Genomic DNA, 19,697 nt, shown 5'->3' with positions numbered 1-19,697 from the left:
GTGGCCCTGCCTGTGGCAGGGGGTTTGGAGCTTGATGATCCTTGAGGTCCCTTCCAACCCAAGCCATACTGTGATCCTGTGAAATTGCTCTCTCTGCTTTATTCTCAAGTAAGCCATTTCACTTTTTATGCCTCATCTTGTCTAAGACTGGGCAATAGCTTAATCTCAGCAGAGTGGTTGGAAAAACCAAATGACCATGTGTACGCTCAAAAATATTTATAGAAAAATGAAAATCATCAGTGCATACCAAAAAAAGAGTTGTATCTATTCGTAAGGCATTGCTGCTGTGCTTACAGATTTTTTTTCTCTTTGCTGTAGCTAACGTATGCTAAGTTTTTTATCAGGAAGATGCAGTCCCATCAGAAGTTGACAAGTCCATTTTTCCTAGATCTGAATGTCCGCTTTAGCTTTTGTGGCTAGCTTAGTGCTATTCCATGTTTGTCCAGATGTACAAGATAGATGAGCAGTTTGTTGGCTTTGGTACTGATAATACTGATATTGCTGATTAAAGTAAGACCATTTAATGTGCAGAATCACAGATACAGAGCATGAGTTCTGGAAGATAGCAGCACTCATGTTAGCAAACCACTGCTTTCCTGGCAGAGGATGGAAATTTCTTACTTCTCCATCTATCACAGGAGTCATATGGATGAAGAGCTCAGAGGGAGGGAGAGGGCAGCTCTTCTGCTGAGTTTCATTATCTTTGCTGAGAAATTCCTGTCTGAACGGTGTCCAGCATGCTTTCTAGAGGGAAACGAAGAGATGCAGTTTAATCTTACTGGCTTTCTGCAGTAAAAAGGAGTGTTGGATTGCGAGTCTAAATAGGTCTGGAGTTTCATAAACCCTTTGAGGGTAAAGTTCGTCATGACTTGCTGTTACTTCAATTACAAGGCGCGTGGACCTCCGGTAAGACGTGTAATTGGATAAAAGAAAGAAAATTGTTCTGCACAATCCAGGTTGTAGCAGTGTCTTCTGTATAAATGAGTTTTCAGCCTACAGTGAAATGCAGTGTGGGGGTCACGGTCTGTATCAGTTCCTCTTCAAAGCCTCTGTAGGGTTTGTAGTACAATTTCATTTCCGTTTGACCCATCTGTACTAGACAGTTGAACATTACTGGTCTTCTCAGTGCTCTCCTGGGATGTTTTGCTGCAGTCAATGTCAACAAATGATAGAACCTAGGAAGAATTTGCTTATTTAGAGTAGGACTGCTGGAAAAGGAGGGATGTGGATAGTAGCCAAGTTAAAAATGGGACTACTGCGTATTGAGTTGCCTTAGATCCACTCAGTTATGAATAAACTAAAAAGGTGCTTTGGTGATTGTAGTGTGTCCCTCATGTTTGTTTTTGCAGCTGTAACCTGAGACTGTGTTGAGTTGCAACCTCAGTGAAAAACTGCTGCGGTACTTTTGCAGTCATTATTCAAATAGGTTCTTCTTTTTGTCCTGAAAGTGGCTGCTCTGTAAGGGGGGTGGAATTGCACAGAACCAGACAGGTTTGGGAAGCTGTTGGAGATCTGTCAGAATGAAAGGTGTTGTGTAAAAATGTTTTGATATTAGTAATAAATCTGATTAAGGAAAAACTGACAAACCTGCGTACCATTCGATTTTAAACTAAAACCTGACAACTTTCCATTTGAAGAGAATAGATTACTTAACAGAAAATTGCAGGTACGTGGCAGATCTGATTAGAAAATATATAAAAGTTTGTCATTTTGTAATTCAGCCTCTCAGCATCTATACTCTTAAAAATGTAGCAAGTGAAATGTCACCTGTATATTTACAAAACAGCACAGGTCTGTTTCCCAAAATACGTGCTGCGAATTCATTTTTCAAACTTGGTGATGTTGGCAAATATTAAATAATTTCTATCTGAGCACAAGCTCTGAATATATAAGAGTTTGGCAGCTTCTGCTAACACTGTTTTAAATTTACTGACTCATGTAAAATGCTGTAACACTTTGGTAAGAAAATCACAGATGCATTTGTTCTGGAATGTTATGGATCAAAGCCAGATGTGTATTTTGGCAAAATAAATATCTTTTTTTCTCCCCTCTCTTTTTTCATAGTAGTATACAGTAAAACATTTTAATAATTCCAAGAATAATTATTATTAACTAGGTACAGCACAGAACTAGTATGCTTTCTTGTTTGCAGGTTATTCCAGCAACACAACCACCATAAAAGAAAGACAGTAATTTGAAAATACCATTCTGCCTGTGTATACTTCTTAATATGACAGTCGATATTGTATTGGCTCTGTTTCTGCCTTCTTCTTCCAGTCCCGATGATGTTACTCTGCTGAAATGAATTGTGCTATGTGGATCTAAAATATATACATCACTTGTCTGTGATGGCAACGAGAAATGGAAGAATGTGGGCTGTGTGAATAGAATGTGGCAGTCTGTGTAGAGTGTCCAGGCTGCATAGAAGGTCTTGTTTGGCCGCTCACTCAGCGGTGATCCTTGCTCATTCAGTGCCAGAGCATTGAGCAGTGTGACCAGGCTGGATGCAGCACCAGGTCCTCCTTGGCTCTGCACATCTGTTCCACTGAGTCAGAATTCTGAAGCAGTGCAGAAGGAAGGCACAGAGACTTGGTGCTGAGCACTGTTAGCTGTCGTGCAGCACGCCCAAAGCTAATGAACCCAGCAAGACTTGAGCCAGCTTTCCATAGTCCCGAGGGACTTGCGTTGCACCCCTGGTTTCAGGGAAGCAGAGCAATAATACCCATGGTGGCTTTTGGAGGCTTAGATCCAAGTGGTTTTATTACCTTTAGCTATATACCACTGGGCTGTTTTCAGAGACAAAATTCTTTACTCTACAGGACCTAATCTGGTTCTGTATGTAGGGTTTGAGTTATTTCTAGCTTTAATGAACCTACTACAGATAATCAGAAAGTACCATAATTATGTAGGAATACATTAAGTCAAATGAGTTTTAATGGTGAGCACAGGTGCCAGAATCTGTAGTTAGTTAATGGTTCTCATCACTGCAATATGGCAATAGAATTGCAGATTGTCCTGTTATGTCCCAACCTGAAATAAGAATACTTGCTTTAATATATGAGAGAGGTCTCAATTGCCTGTGACCTGTTTGATTCCTCCCCTTTCTGTCTCATGACCTGTTCTTGTCCCTATTCCATCAAAGCACCATCCATTAATACAGTAAGTGATGTGGTTAACCTCAAGTCTAATATTATTACTTCTTTGTCTCCTCCATTCTACAGGAAGATAGAGGGTGCAGTGAATGCTGCAGAGCTTTTTCCTATTTTATTTCAAATAGCACTTTGCAGCAAACTTCTCTTGGGGAAGGCATATAAAGGAAATAGGGATTTTTTTCAGGTTAAATCTGTTTTAGCAGTTAAGGTGATACAATGAGAGCAGAGCAGCAGATTAAAGGGGCTGGTGCTGAGGTACCTCAGGTCTCTTTTGCAGGCAGTTCAGGGTATGTACATGCGTAAGAGTTGCTTTAGGTTGCTGGAGGATCAGAGCTTTATATTTTGGTGGATTTTGGTGACACTGTCAGCAAGACTTGAAATTGGAGCTGTGAGGAAGATCCTCTTCACCACCATTTGTTTTTTTTTATATTACTGTAGCTTTATTTCATGTACATATTTGTGAAACTTCAGCAAAGAAAGATATCTTTATCCTTTACATCATTATAAAAACCTTATTGGTTTCGTGTCTGAAAGTTGTTGAAAGATGCTTCATTTGGGAAGTGTAATGGTTGGCATCTTAGCTTCCCCGGGGAACAAATGAGTGACTGCTGTTACTGGTAGGAGAAATTATGAGCCGAGATTAATTGAACAGATAGATGATGTCTGTGTGTAGGGTGCTGGAGGATAGGGCAGGTTCAGAGGCTAGTGCTTAAAGGTGGATTAAATGAAGGATTTATTTAGAGGAGCTTTGAAGTGATAATGCTTTGAAAAGATGATACTTTGAGTGATGTATTTTGGGCCAAAATTTATATATGGTTTGCTCAAATCTGAGCCAAAAACGATAATGGCAGAGGCAAGAGACAGATCATGGTGGAAAGCAGGCAGTTTTTACTTAGCGTTTACTAGATATGCCAGACAAGTGTAATGTCTCTGTGAAGGTATTTGGGTTAAGGATGCTTGTGATCATGCTGCTGGAGATGTTTGTCTTTCTCCCTGCTTAGCACTGTGGTAAATTCACGTACACAGAACTGCAGTGAGTTCTGTAGGCCTGCCCAAAGCTACAAGTGAAGAGCAGAAACACCCGGTGGGGTGAGGATGAATACCAAGGCACAACGCTATGAGAGGGATCCCTGTCTTTTTCCATAATCCTCTTTCCTGTACCTTCCAGAATACTTGTAGGTAGGAGAAAGGGAAGTTGATGAGTAACTTTCTCTCGTTGGATTAGTTTGTATCCTTCTGTCTTACCACGATTTTCACCACATCTCTTTTCCTAGTAATCATTAAGTTCTTAGCTCCAGGGAAACTGGATAAAGCTTATTCCACTGCTGGATTATCTGCAGACCAGAAACATCGGTCTCTTGTAAGCGTGACACTGATAACTGATTTGATCTTTCCCAGATGCCGTGGGGTTGGGACTACTCTGGATCATCCAACTTAGCTGAACTGAAAATTTTGCTGGAAGAGTCCATCATGATCCGACGTCTTAAATCAGATGTGCTATCCCAGCTTCCAGCAAAGCAACGCAAAATGGTTGTGGTGGCTCCTGAAGGCATTAATGCAAAGACCAAAGCTATGTTGGCAGCTGAAGCAAAGAAAATGGCCAAAGGATATGAAAGTGTAAGTCAGAAACAATTTTTGCAATGAGCCATTGGTATTTCAGGTGCCTTTATTTTTCAGATTAGAGTTCTTCTTTGGTTAAATTGAATTAAAAATCAGTGAAAAATCTGTCCTGTCTTCCAGTGAAAGTTAGATCTGCACCCCATGTGAAGGTACACTGGGAGGCTGTTGAAGGCACAGTTTGAAAGTAATGTACAACACAGCACAGATTTTTTTTTTCCTTTGAAGTGGTGTACTTTATCCCTTTTGTGTCAAATAATATTTCTTCTCTCTTTCTTCTTGTTAGTCCTTTCTAATTATTGTTTGTGCCTCTTTTGCCTCTGTCTATTCTTCTGTCTTGCCTTGTAGTTCCATTCAGACAACAAACACAGCCTTACTGAAGGTGAGTTGTGGAACACAAAAGCAGCCAAAGAAGTGAAGACTGTATTTCTGCCATTTTTTTTCTTCTTTGGCAAGCAAATAAGTTTCTAACACAGTTCTGTAATAACCTGGGAGTTGTTCCTTGCCATTTTAGTTGGAAAATGCTTTATCAGCTAAAACTGCACTTGTGATATGCTTGTCATCCAACTTGTAGGAGTTGAGTAGGAGGTAGGTAGGGAGGTGTCAGAAGTATGAGTTCGACTATGTCCTATGCCCAGCGGTGAGTAGACTGCTTCATCCAATCTCCTTTTGTTTTATATTTTAGGTTCATTTTTTTCCTAACAGTGTATATGAGCAGCAGCAGCCAACGTAGATCTGTAAGCAAGAAGGGAGAGAAGGCATTCTTGGACTCACATTTGTTTTTCTTTCTCTCTGCAGAAACAACAGGAGAAGGAAGCTCTTCTCCTCTTCTACAATAGAACAGCAGAAGCTAAAATCCACTCAGTCATGTAAGCTGCATGTCGCTGCTTCATTCTTGCCTAGTAAAATGTGTTTTTCTGCTGAGAACAGGAAAACCGTGCCTTAGAGATAACAGTGCAGGGACACGAAGAATAGCCTCAAGCCAGCTTAAAAAAAATTGATTTTAATTACAGTGCACTAAAGGTTTTCTTCTTTCTGCATTCCTAGGATTAACAAGTTTTCTGATTTCATTCCAGATATGGATCTAAACTGTGTCACTTGAACCATCGAAAATTATTTGATGTTTGGGACTTGGATCAAGCTCCCTGTTCCAGACCCTATTTGAGTTAAAGGGGAGGTGGAGTAATGAAACTCAAAGTATGAACAGAATTTGAGAAATCAAATACCGCAGTAGCACTGCAGCAGGAATCCTGAGTCAGAAAGCTTATGAGATGGACTGAGCTTTAGTTGTACCATTCTCCAAGGGTGTTGCAGCCCCTGCTGAAGTTCTTGGCTCTTTCACAGAGCTCACGTTGGATCTCAGTAGCAAATGTTTTCTCTCACAGATGTGCTTCTAAATGTCCGTCTGTGCCTCATACTGCCTTTTCTTCCTTAGTCTTTCTGCTGGGACTGCAAAGGAGTTGCTGTAGTTCATTTAGACTTAGCATAAGCATGCTGATAACGTGAAAACAGTTCGCTTTTCCACAGCCCTTTGAATGTAAGGACCAGCTGAAGTGCTCTGTGTGATTCCACAGTCTCAGACCTTGCTACAAAATCTGCCTGTTTGGCACAGAACTGCACTTCAAAGTCCCAGCTCTTGTTTCTTTTGAGGGGCTTCTTCTTTTTGTGTCAGTGAACAGTAGAGTTTCTTCCTTGTATATTCAGTTGCAAATGTGAACTGAATAAAAAACCATGTTGTGCTGTTTACCTGCCTCTGCAAACACTGAGAGGGACAGCAGCTTGTCCACTTCTTTTTCTGGTGTTTAGTAGCATTTAAAGTACCACTTCATATAAGGTGCTAATGTACAGTTCCATCCAGCTCATGGTACTCTCCTGTGATCACTAGCACCTCCCGTGTCTTACTCTTGATGACACTGTCGCCCATGGCTGCTCTGCAGAGTCACTGAAAAAACAGCCATTTTGTAACTGGATATATGGGGATGAGGTATAAAATAATTGTAGTGAATGTTCACTTTGATATTTGTTTTGTTTTAAATCCAGCAATCTCACTCCCACACTTCTTTCTTAAATGATATTATCATGTAATTGGGATCGGAACATCACAGAACTCAGAGAGCTGGCTGGAAAACATTGATCCATCTTAATACATTGCTGGAAATCTTGTTTGGTGTTTTCTGCCAGTTGTTGCTGACCTAAGCTGTGTTGTGTTTAGCAAAGAACTTGACTTTCTTGGTCTTGGAACAACTATTTGCTATTCTGTAGAAGATAGGGAATTTCTATCACCTGTGATCGTGCAAAAGACAGAAGTACAGAAAGACAAATGGATTGTCAAAAAGTATAGGTACTTTCCATTTGACTGGTCTGGGATGCCGTGAGTCAAGTAGGAGATAATAAATTGATTCTCAGTGATAAACAAGTGTAAATGTGGGCAGCTGTCCAGCCAATGTGAAGAAAATGAGTGGATTTTTTTTTTCAGTCTGTAGGAGACTTGTCTCGTTATTTGCATTTTGCTGCAGCATTCTATGCTAACTTATTTTCTAGTTTCTTTTGGGTAAGAAGTTGATTTAAAATTTGTTTTGAGCAAAGCCTGTATTCTCTCAGCAGTTAATTCAGAACTTCCCTGTTCTTTTTTTCCTCTTTAATATAGAGAATACATCTTGGAGTTACTGGAAAGTGGGAAAGATAAATTCCTGGTGTTCGCTCATCACAAAGTAGTGCTGGATGCAATAGTTGAAGAGCTGGAGAAGAAAGTAAGTAATGACTGGATTTTCTCAACTTTATCACTATTACAGCTTGAAAGCTGTTTAAGAGCTCCCCAGAGTTAGGGCTGGTCAGCTATTTTATGAAAGGGACAGAGATTATTTGTACTTGCTGTGCTTCTGAGCATGCCCTTCTCCAAGGGAGCTGAGCAGAGCATCATGGGATGCACGTCTAATTAGCTGAATGGCTTTTGTTGTGTTCAGTGTGTTTTGCTGACCTCCATCGTCTGCCCTGGAGCTAGCGAATTCCTGGAGTAGAGTAAACCTATGTGGCCATCTCTGCTTTTTCGTCCAAGCTTTCCCCAGAGGGGGAAAAGGCAACACCCCAAGCCCAGCTATGGCTGCCTTCCTTTGTACTGTAGCACTCTTACAGTTTTGAACCCCTGTACTGTAAGGGGACCTGATATGCCTGGGCAGTAATTTCTCTTACTTCAAAAATGTTGTGACTAATTATTCATGAGAGGTTTCTATAGATGTTCCTAAAGAGTTCATGGTCACATTGGGGCAGTGTGAATGATGGTTTAAGTTAATATTCCTAGCTTTAAAATACAGTGGCAGTGGTGACTTTGCCTTTGTGGCAACATTCTCCAGCAGAGCAAGGAGGTTGAACCCTGAAGTTACAGCCCTGTATCATCCAAGTATAAACTTGGATGCCTCTCCTGATGCTACCAGGATCTATCTCCTCCTGTTTTAAGCAGGGGAAGATTTAAGGAGGTTGGCAAGGTTGTAGCTGTTGTAGCATATGCACACATAGAGCGTTCATCTTTTTGTTAAGCCGTTTCCCTTTCTGCTGTACTTGAGTTGCCAGTTGGGTGATGTTCTTCCTGTTGCTCAGGGCTGATAGGGAGCAATGGACACAGAAGCAAGCAAGGCATTGTTAGCAGAGGAGAAGTATGTTATATATTGAGCTACAGTGCCTTAAAAATTGTGGGAAGTTTTAAAAAGACAATAGTTGCCATTTTTACTTTCCTGGTTCTGGCATGGGGAAAGGAAATAGAATCCACTAAAATGTGGAAGAGGAAGGCAGGAAAGGCTGCTAAGTAGGATCTTTCTCTGCCTTTTCTCAGCATTTCGACTACATCCGCATTGATGGCTCCACACCGTCAGCTGAACGGCAGTCTTTGTGCCAGAAGTTCCAGTTCTCAGAGAAACAGGCTGTGGCCGTTCTGTCCCTCACTGCCGCAAACATGGGCCTGACGTTGTCTGCTGCGGACCTGGTGGTGTTTGCAGAGCTCTTCTGGAATCCAGGGGTACACATCTTGGAGGGGGGACGGGTGCTGGATGCTGCCTGGAGTGCAGAAATGTTGGTGCTTGGGAGGACATGTGAGGGCAGGAAACTTTCTCTAGGGTTTTTCTGTTATCTCTCTGGTGGCTATTTGTTTATGCACCTTGGGCTTGAACTGTTGTGGCTGGTTAAACTGTTTGCTGGCTGGAGAACATAGCATGAAAGGGAAACCTGCTGCTGTTTCTTGACAGCTCTCAATAGCTCCTTCAGCTCAGCCAAGATCTGAATGAGTTCATCATCAATGCTGACCCCCTCACTTTCCTTTGAAAGTGGAGGGGGCATAGGTTTTCCTGGTTTGTTTATCCGGTTCCCTTAATCTCAGCCACGTTCGCACAGCTTTTCATCTGGCAGCAAACACCTAGGAACAAGGGCTCTCTATTTCAAGTATTGTCTTAGTATGTTACCAGTGTATTTGACAGAGAGTGAATGCAGGCTGTGGACAACACAAGTTGCATCCCATACTGTATGCAGTTCAAGCATCTCACTCCATTATTGTATACTACTCCTCAGTCTTCTGGGAGTGAGTCCTACATCCGTCATCTCCAGATTACGGTAGGAGGAGAGGGTTTAGGGCATCTTTTGAAAAATGCTTGGTGCCTTTTAGTCAACCTGATGCAGTAGGTGACTTTTTGTCCTAGTCTGTGTTGAAGGATGCAGATATTAACAAGATCCAGATAAGAAGTAGTCACAGAGCACAAGGAAGGAGGTCTCCCTGTTCTCTGGTGTTTGTTATTCCTTAGATGTTGGAGCTCTCAACTGATTTTCTTTGTAATGTTTTTACATAAAGGTTTTGATCCAAGCAGAAGACCGGGCACATCGAATTGGACAGACCAGCTCCGTTAGTATTCACTACCTGGTGGCTAGAGGCACAGCAGATGACTTCTTATGGTAGGAAGCCGAGGGAGACTCTTTGGTTGTCCTGCTACCTAATTTCAGTATGTCACATGTGACACGGAAGTTGCTTAATATTAGTGCTGGTCTCCACAGTCTGCAAGAGGAGAAGCAGCAGTTGCTAGCCAGGGCTGCAGTGAGCTGGTAACAATCAGCACAGTGTCACAGTAGTTACAGCTAAGCGGGTGATAAACAGGAGGATCAAATGTAGTTATCTGGCAAAGAAGGGGTTGTTGAGGAAAAAATCTGGGAGGGATGATGCATCTAAAACTTTCACAGCTTCCAAGTAAAGACAAGAAAGTTTCTCAGATACAGTGCAGAGGGTTCTGATGCTGGGGTACTTTAAAGTGTTGAGTACTTTCCAGTGGACTCCAGGGACTGGAGATGGTTATGAGTCAGTTGTGAGTATTGTGGATAAAGTCTGAGGAGCAATCTGGCTGCTGGAGTACTTGGACGGGGAGATGTAAAGGAGGACTGCGCCATTGCTTTCCTCTTGCTCTTCAGTAAGCCCTTTGATAGAGATTAAAGAAGTGCTACTGATCCATCTCTGGGTAAATAGGGTCTGAGATCCCACTGCAGCCCGTGGGGATAGGGAATCTGATATCCTGGGGGAGTGGAGAATCTGGGGAATTCTTTCTGCTGCAAGGGAACTGACCTGCGAATGATTAAAATAAATTATGCACCAGCTGGTTCATTTTAAGTCCAAAATTACTTCTTTATTACCTCATTTAAAGGAACAAGTGGGGTAAATGAACTTGTCCAGTTTCCAGAATATCATGATGGCAAATAATTATAACCCTACAATGCAGAGATCTGGAAACTGATGCATCGCCCACGTTTCACAGAAATATAATGACAGTAATTCTGCCTTTATTTGTGAAATGCTGCCTATGCAGTCATTAATGCTTAGCTGGAAGGAAATGTGGTTCTTCAAAGTAGGATAGTGGCATCGTTTTTAAAGGCAAGAAAAACAAGGCAAAAAAAGACAAGGATATTTGGTGTTCATTGTGGAGGTGCTGTTGGGACTTCACTAGACCTTTTGGGCCAGCGATGGATTCTTCCTTCTGCAGTACAGTGGGAGATACTCCAGAAATGCTCATATGACTGTTGATGGGCATTACTACTGCTTGCCTTGGAGACTCAACACATAGGCTATTAGGGTTCCCTTTAACTGCATCATCTTATTCTGACTTCATACCATCAGTGCTGCCACAGTCAACTACTTTCCCTCCTGAATATGCAGCTCCTCCAAGTATTTATAGCCTGAAATCACATCCTCTTATATGTTACTTATTTAAATTGGACTGATATTTTCATGGATTGATTGATATCCCAAGGCAGTGTACAACCATCATAAGCAAAAGCAGCACAGATTAAGAAGCTAACAAGCTTTGGTAGAAAAGCGATCTTTACACTCCTGCTATATCTTTTTTTTTTTTTTTATCTACACGTAGTAAATGACAGAGTATCCTTCTCACTGGACCACAGAATCTTGCATGTTATTTTCTTCCTTCCAGTAATAACTGTTTATCTCTTCTAGGCCAATGATTCAAGAGAAAATAAAAGTGCTGGGGGAAGCGGGGCTTTCAGAAACCAATTTCTCCGATACAGCTGAATCTACTAATTACTATCCTAAGGTAACTGACCTGAAAGAATGTCAGTGGTCCCCAGGAGAGACTGAATGGGTTTTGGCTTGTGTACATCTAGATTGGCAGGTGATTGGCAGGCTAACCTTACACCTGTTCTGACTTTAATATCACAGTCCAAAATGTCCACCTCCTATCAGAATCAATACCTTTAATTTACTCTCCGCAGAGTTCCCAACCCTTCTTTCCTTCTCACTGAAGACATCACAATATTTTGAATATTTACTTTTTGCTGACAGAAAGTAATGTTATACAACCTTGTGTAGAGTTCAGATTCAGCCAGATCTTGAATCGCCCAAGTAAAGCCAGTCCCCTCCGGGCTTGAATTCTATATTGGCTAGTAAAGCTGGAAAGGAACTAGAAATGTGAGATTACACTTCGGTTGTTTCTCACTTTGATTTGATATGACAATGCATATACAGCTTCTATCTGTTCTAATTTCTCAGCCGGATCCAAAGCAGAAGACCATTTATGAACTTTTTCAGAGGACCTTCTCTGATTGCAAAGATGACACGGATCTTGCACTTTTGGAAGCTGCTGATGCTTGTTGTGAGTTTGACTCTGACAGTGCCTTTCAAGACACAGAAGGGAGGTGTTCAGTGAGTTCCCCCAAAAAGCGTCGGACTGAAGAGTTTATTAAAGAGTAACGCAGCGAAAGTGGCTAACATATTTTATTAATTAAAAAAAAATCAGGTATTGTTTTTGAGTTTTCAGAAATAAAGTACTTCAAATTTTCTGTATCTCTAGTGCATTTCACCTCAAAGGATGACAGATGAGCACTGCACACTTGGCAGCCTCCTGGTCTTGCAGTCTTGCCTTTACTGATGAGTGAGTGGACATGGGAAGGTAGCATGCTGCTTTGTTTTGGCAACTCAGCTTCCACAGTTGTTTTATTTATAAAGCAGATAACTGTTGTCTGTCCACATAGAAGAGCTTTTCTGAGAACTAGTGTATCAGCAACTGCAGAGTGCTTTCAACAGTCATCTCCTAAAAGCTTAGTGTGTAATATGAGGAGTTGGTTCACAGGCAAAATTTGGTCCTTCTGTGAGTCATGCACAAACTAGCTCTCATTTTCAGTTTGGCGGTGAGCAGAAAAGAAATAGGGATACAGATCTTGATATTTTCTGGAGGTGAGCAAGAGGAAGGAGAGCCCCAGAAATCTTGTCAATACCTTGAAACCAAGCAGCGTAACGGCCTACCACCAAGCGTGTGTTGCCTGTTAGGCACATGTCTGCCTGAGCACGCTTGTCTCTGGACTCGTCCTCTAAATCTTAGGACCTGGTCCACAGCATGTGCTTCTCTCAGGGAAAGGTGAAGCCCGCGCTTACTGACAGAGATTAAGCCGGGCTACTCAGAGGAAGGGGTGTGTGTGCATGTGTGTTTCCTTTCAGGCTCAAGACTTATTTCCACAGATAAGCGAGGAGAGGGGGACATGAGCAAACTATTCTGTTTTTCTAGGAAGCTGATTCTGGACTGAGTTGCTTAAATAAAACATTGCTTTAACTCATGGTTCCCAAGGTTTAAGTGCTTTTTCTGTTCTAGAATTTCATCTTGCATTTGAACCTTAAGCTTGAGAAGACATGATGCAGTGGGAATATTAGTAGGGTAGTTTTGTTTGTTGATTTAAATTTTATATATATTTACAGTGGACAGAGCTTCGGTCTGTCTGGTGATGCTTCTTTTTGTGCTTTCTAAAACATGTGAGCTTTTAGAAGGGAATCACCCATGACATTTTGCCTAGAGGTGCATCAGCAGCTACTTCCATAAGGCATTCAGGCTGGTTAAGACTTGTTAATCACTCCCTTACACCTCTGTGCAGTTTACACGGATAATGTCATAAGCAGCGCTGTTGTTTGACACAGTGAATAAACTGTGTGCTTTCAATTTGAAATAGTCTCCATCCTACTATTAGTGCTCTGAGCTGCTGAGACCTGTAAGCTTAGCCTCAGCACCATCTAAGCAAACCTACTCTTTTGTTCCTTTCAGGGATTTGTGACACAATTGTTATTCCTTGTGAATGGTCCAAGTCCACTACACTGCAGTGATGGTTCAGCAAAAATTCTAGAGGCCATTTTTGCTGTGAGCTTGATGTAAAGGCAAATGACTCTATTGATTGTAACAGGCCTTTTCAGGCATCTCTGCATGGTTGTCTTTTCGTGGTGTGTGTTATTTCCAGTGCATTGTAATGTAATTCCAAATTCATGTCTTTCCCACTTGTGGTTTTAGTACTGGAAGACTCTTGGAAGTGGACTAGTGTTATGCAAATGTGACCAGGGCGTACATGAGAAGATAAAATTTCAGAGGTACCAGCTAACAACAGTTTACAGCCATTATCTGCGATGAAGGGTGGGGAAATAGCAAACCAAAGGCTTATATTTAGCTTCTGGAGGGCAGGAGCTAATATGCTGTGCAGGGAACATGCTTAGCTGTGTGCAGATACCAGGCAGTGGCAAAAAGCCCTCTCTTCTGTGGTAGGCCCAACGGAGGAAAAGGCTTTGTGCTACAGGATCAGACCAATAATAACTGGGATGTTTTTTTCCTGTTTCAGAGGGTTTGATTATTCCATTTTCAGCAAGTGTCGTCATGGAAATGCCCTGCAGGCTGTGTTTGCGATTGTGCTGGGTAGAGATCTGCTTTTCATTCATGACTAAAAATGGTGCTTTGATGTGTGTGCAAGTGAAGAAGTGTAGGACCGAAGATCGTGTGACTAGCCAACTGTGGGAAATATTTTGTCTCTAGATGTACGAGTGACGGCTAAACATCATTTCTCTTGCTCTGACAACTGGCCAGGAGACAAATACACACTTTTAAATGCTTTTAAATGGCTTCCTTCTTGAACATGGGAGTATTTAATCTGTTTCTTGGACACAATCTTTCCACTTGAAGAGAAGGGTTCTGAGTAAGGGGTGAGAAATGTTGCCATCTACCTATTGAAAAACAAATGGAAGACATTATTTGTGTAACCGTATTGTCATCTCCTATAGAAGTAATTCTCTTCTTTGTAAAGGTACAGCTACTTCAAAACAGTATTTTTTCTGAAATCTGCTGAAAGTGCCCTTGGAGAATTCTGCTTCTCATAAACACAATTTATCTAACCTGTATATTGAATAGTCCCAGCTCTGTTAGAGGAATGCCAGGTGTACTCTTTCTTTGTTAGGACCCATAAAATCTCAGCTGGATTGCTGCAGGATTACAAAGGCTCTTCAAGTACACTTGAGATTTGGTTTATCCATTCTAGATGAAAAAGGGGAGAAGAATCTTGAAGGAAAGTGCTTTTAGTGATTACATCAAGGGGTTAGAAAGACTGTGCATGCCTTAGCTCAGTTATACCATTAGTCTGCCATTAATGCAATGAGGTGGTTGGGATGCTGCCAGCAGTCTTAGTTGGGGTCTCCAAGGCTTGCTGCTGAGAATTTGTACAAGATAGTGTGCAGGTTGCCAATGAGATCTACAGGCAGGCTCAGGAACATGCAGTGCTTTGGGGACTCTTGTATCTACCCATCAAAGACACTATAGCTTTTTTTTTTTTTTTGGCATTATATAAATCTCAGTAAAGTGAATGGAACTTCCGTTAAAGTAAATGGAATGTGGCAAGTTCTGTGATACCTGTGGTTTCCTTGGTGCCTACATCCTTCACCTTTTCAGTAGGATGTCTTTTAGGGTACTTTCCTCTTGTTTTGTTTTCTGTATGCTTGGGGAGCTTTTTAAAGTCAGACTGTTTCCTTTGTGATCCAGTGCAGGAGGGCATCTTGATGCTGCCACAGTTCAAACAAGTACGCTGAGCAGCCTACTAGACAAGGAAAGGACACTTCTGGAACAACCCTAATTATCAGATATCAGTGTGTGTGTTTGGATACACTCAAAGACCTTTCAGACTCAAAATTGCAGCATTATTTCTTCTGTAGTGGAGCTGAACTTGGAGCATTTTATTAAGATGACTGGTCTACCTGCTTGTACACCCATGTCTGTCATCTATGTTACAGAAAGACTTTTTCAGGAAGGGTGCCCAACCTGAATCAACAGGTATTTGAGCAATAAAAAGAACTAGTTCAGTTGCTGTATTGGGATGTGAAACTGGACAGCCAGGGTTGTGCAGAATAGGTTGAGATGATGGATAAGACAAGGCTCTGGGAGCTGTGCAGGCTTCTCTGCACCCACCCATCTTCTCAGCCACCTGGAAACATGTTTATCTGTCCTGGATGCGTTGGCTGACAATTTACTTTTCACCAAAATAATCACAAAGCAGCAAGAGGAACTTTTTATTATTTTTTAATATGCTAGTATTGAAGCTATGTCCTGTGACTCATCATGATGATGAAGATCTGAAAAGGGCAAATATATTCCTAGGATGCGTGGAATGAGAGTTTGACGCAGCAGCAAGAGCTATAAATACTGCTGCCTGGAGCCCCACTGAGCCCTCGTCTGCCCCACAGTCACCCAGAACCACGTGCAAAATGGAGGAGAGCGAGCAGAGTTTTATGCTGTCCTGGGATGGAAGGCCATCACCTGCATTCCCAGTAAACGCCTGGTCTGCTGCACATCGATTTAATCTGAATCCTGGTTGTAAAGAAATTCCACTTTACTTGCTGTAGGCAGTGTACAATCCCGTAACCACGGGACAGATTAACAAGAGTCGCATTTTTGGAGCAGCTTTCCCGCAGGGGCGGGGTACAGCCCCGCCGATCATAGAGCTCCACACCCCCACGCGCAGAGAAGCCCGCGGCGCGTCACATCCGGTCCCCGCTCGCCAGCTTCCGGCGCCGCAGCCCATACTGCGCCTGCGTACTACGACTTCCTCTCTCCGTGTCGGCGCCGGCAGGAAGATGGTGAGTGCCGCCAGAGCGCCGCGGCCTATCCGCCTCCATCCGCTCCAGAGCCACTACGCAGAGGCTGCGGGGCATGGCGAGGGGGCAGCGGGGAGGGGAGGGAACAGGAGAGCCTACGGGCTCGATGGGAGGCCTGGGTATAGGTCTTGTGTGGAATTCTCTGGGTGGGCCCCATCCCTACTACATCCTCTGAGGCTTGTGAGGGGACTGGGAGGCCGGGCCCGGTTCGGAGCGGGGCGGCCCCGGGGAAGGAGGCATCTCTGCTCGGGTTTGACTGTGGCAGAACGTGCCCGTGGTAGTTAAGTGGAGAACACTGTGTTTAAGGTGCTGCTAGAAGCTTTGGTCGGCTGCAGCACTGCTTCTGGCTGCTGAGCGCCCGTATCAGGAGCTGCCGGGGAGGGTGTGATGGTGTTGAAGTTGCATCCGGCTCTGTTTTGCCTCCTAACAGGCCAAGCGCACCAAGAAGGTGGGGATTGTGGGTAAATATGGCACCCGTTATGGTGCGTCCCTAAGGAAAATGGTGAAGAAGATTGAAATCAGCCAGCACGCCAAGTATACCTGCTCCTTCTGCGGCAAGGTGAGGCATCTTGTTCCCTACAACAGTCCTTAAAAATCATTTTGTTACTGGTGTTGGAAGTGCGATCTGTTGCTTCAGGACTTTTTTTTAGTGAGGAGATAACTACTTTTGAGAAAATAGTTTGTTGTGAACTCTTGTTTGCTGTCAGAATCTCTTGTAGAATAAAAAGGCTTGATAAACATTTCAGGTGAGCACGTTATGTTAGTTAAATGAAAACAAATTGTTTTTCATTACATGGTTAGCAGTGTTACCAGACTCTGTGCTGTAGGTGTCAAATAAGAAGACCTGACAATTTATATAACATACACGTTATCCTGATAATTAAGACATGACTTGAGCTTTGCTTTTCTCCCTTACAGCATGGGGGAGGAAGGGTCCTTGTTTTTCCCACATAGAACTTGTGGTTGGTTAGTTATATCTATCTGTGTGCTGTGTTACTCTGGATGGGGTAGAATTGCTGATAATGATAGTTTTATCTGATCATGTATGTGACTGCAATTCACTTGAATCTGTTTTTTGACAATCTGAGAGGCCCAGCAGCTTGTTCTTTGTCCAGACTATCAATACCTGCAAAGCAGGTATCTTTAATTGACTAGCAATGTAAGAAGATGTTTTTTCTTTTTTAAATTTAACGTTCTTTGCATGTGAAATGAAGACTTTGGCAGCACCATTTAAGCAGTTGTCTAAGTCTAACATAAGATAAACCTGTTGTCATCTTTGCAATATGGCAGAGATTTCCTCGGGTGAAAGGATTTGGGTACCCCGCAGTTACTCTTCAGATGCTGTTCAAGGGGCTTCCTCTTTAGAGTAGTCTTAGGGTGTTCAGAGCCAGCAAATAATAGCAGTGTTGTGTAATTCATCACACCAAGTGAGAGTATCGTTTGTTACTACCTGTGTAACTCATTATTTGTTTTGTCTTGTTTTCTAACTGATTGAGTGTGCATTCCTTTTTTCTTTTATTACAGACCAAAATGAAGAGGAAGGCTGTTGGTATCTGGCACTGTGGATCCTGCATGAAGACAGTTGCTGGTGGTGCCTGGACTTACAAGTAAGGCCAAGAAGTTCTTATCAGTGTTCATTTTCGTACAGTTGAAACATAATAAAACTTCTTTGATGTTACTTAATTATAATCTGCTAACCATTAAGTAGGTCTGTCTTGTGATAATGGTATGTGTTTTGGTTCTTCTTTCGACTTCATTGTCAACATTTGATTGGAATGTAAAGTCTCCAAAACCCACCAAAATTTTCTTTGGGATTTATCCAAGTGATTATTATTTTAAAAAAATAGAATCTCTGCATCTTTTCCCAAACTTGAAATAAAGAAATTCAAGCATCTGTAAACACAGAGACAAATACTTATTTCTAAGTAGTTTTTGTGCCTCAGTTTTAGTAGCATTTCTTACTGGAGATGCAAACTATGCAAGCTCTTGTTTGCACAAGGATCTGGTTTTTTGGCAGTGTTGGAAGGAAAGGAACAGAGATAAGGGCTGGTCCATCCAACCATTGTCAGAGTAGAATCAGCTGATTGGTTGACATAGCTTGTAATAAATTGTGCCTCTGACCAGGGGATTATTTTTTCTTCCTTGTTTCTTGACTGTAGAAAAATCTTAGTTGTGGAAAATCACTCTGACCTCGTTGAAGTTTAAGCAGCACTTTTTGTGGTTACTGCAGTAGCCTTTTAAGTTGAGAGAAACAGATGCAATAGTTAAAAAACAGGTTTACTTAAAACAATTTCTATGTTTCGTTCTGTTTTCCTTTTAAAGCCGTTGAAATATTATAATCCTTATTGTGATGGTACTCTTGCATGTCCCCCCCTTTTTTTAAATTCTCCTTCACCCTTCCCACTATGGCAGATGCCACCATTACCCACACAGCTGTTGCTGGGAATTGGCCCGTGCACTTGTGTGACTGGCTAATTTGGGTGAGATGCTGATGTGAAGTTGTGTGCTTCTGTAGACAAAGGTGTTGTTATAATGAAAATCAGAGGTTAGCCTCCTGTTGACAATGCAATCAAACAACAAGTATTTGAAATTATTAGTGCTTCTTGGTGTGGGTTGTTGTTCTGCTGCAATGTGCAAATGACTCTTCTTCTTGTTTCAGTACCACCTCTGCAGTGACGGTCAAATCTGCAATCAGAAGACTGAAAGAACTGAAAGATCAGTAGATGTTGTATCCTGTTCTCCCTGTGAAACGTGCTTTTTTTTCTTTTCCTCCATTGTTAAGATCTGTACCTTTTAATAATAAAAGGTGATATGGAGTGGAGTCAGGTTAATCTCGTCTTTCTTGTTGTACTGTATTTATAGATACAACCATGGAGACATTAGTGTTTCTATCCAGAAGTTGAATAGCTCTTATTACTGGTTAAGCCATTAAAAAACATTTTTTCTATTCCATTTAATTACATACATACTCTAGTTCTGTTGCTTGAACGCAGTGAGGTACATAGTTTAAAGAAACCCAGCACATCTTCATGTGTCCTTTATGCCTGCGCATTGAGACATACCATGGAGCAAATATACTAGTGGAGGAGTGTGCAAATATAAGGGGAGAGGAGAGAGTGTGTGAAACATTGCCTTTTCCTGTTCCTGGTGCGTGTGCTTCAAGACTGAGAGACTGGCTTGGAGGCACTGATTGAAATGGTAAAAGAACAGCCATTATCCTCTGCTGTCTGGTGCTGTTAATTTTCCAGAGCCAGCTACACGGTGTTTCCTGTTGTGTGCAGATCTCAAAATTAGCCCACGCAAATGCTGCCATTGACTTGCTCTTTCTGGTTCTGAGATCTGGCTCTCGTGTATGGACTAGGCAACCTGAACATACATACCAGATTGCAACACCTTTAGTCTGAGCCAACTCCTGGGACTGTCAGTCTCGGAGTAAAAGCTGCTGTTTTGAGTTAATAATTGCCTCCAAACAATCTTTATACTATCAGGTTTCAGATACTGGA

The 19,697-nt window shown here is 42.1% G+C and overlaps 2 protein-coding genes across 4 annotated transcripts in view; both read left to right on the top strand.

Annotated features, from left to right (window-relative positions):
* Positions 1-12,090, top strand: part of SMARCAL1 (SWI/SNF related, matrix associated, actin dependent regulator of chromatin, subfamily a like 1) — a 37,305-nt gene extending 25,215 nt beyond the window's left edge. For all 3 annotated transcript variants that reach the window (XM_021399181.1, XM_021399182.1, XM_021399183.1), the window contains exons 11-17: positions 4,551-4,769; positions 5,568-5,638; positions 7,417-7,519; positions 8,596-8,778; positions 9,601-9,701; positions 11,245-11,341; positions 11,797-12,090. In XM_021399181.1, the coding sequence (XP_021254856.1) occupies positions 4,551-4,769; positions 5,568-5,638; positions 7,417-7,519; positions 8,596-8,778; positions 9,601-9,701; positions 11,245-11,341; positions 11,797-11,997 (975 nt within the window). In that variant the 3' untranslated portion in view covers positions 11,998-12,090. The remainder of the gene's footprint in view (positions 1-4,550; positions 4,770-5,567; positions 5,639-7,416; positions 7,520-8,595; positions 8,779-9,600; positions 9,702-11,244; positions 11,342-11,796) is intronic.
* Positions 16,029-19,025, top strand: RPL37A (ribosomal protein L37a). The gene is made up of 4 exons (XM_021399184.1): positions 16,029-16,176; positions 16,625-16,753; positions 17,719-17,801; positions 18,854-19,025. Exons 1-4 carry the CDS (start codon positions 16,174-16,176, stop codon positions 18,915-18,917), a joined length of 279 nt encoding a protein of 92 aa, XP_021254859.1. The 5' UTR covers positions 16,029-16,173; the 3' UTR covers positions 18,918-19,025.

This window comes from Numida meleagris, chromosome 5, assembly GCF_002078875.1.
Source record: "Numida meleagris isolate 19003 breed g44 Domestic line chromosome 5, NumMel1.0, whole genome shotgun sequence".
NCBI lineage: Eukaryota > Metazoa > Chordata > Aves > Galliformes > Numididae > Numida > Numida meleagris.
The sequence above is the reverse complement of the archived record's forward strand: the minus strand, read 5'-3'. Positions and strand labels throughout refer to the sequence as shown.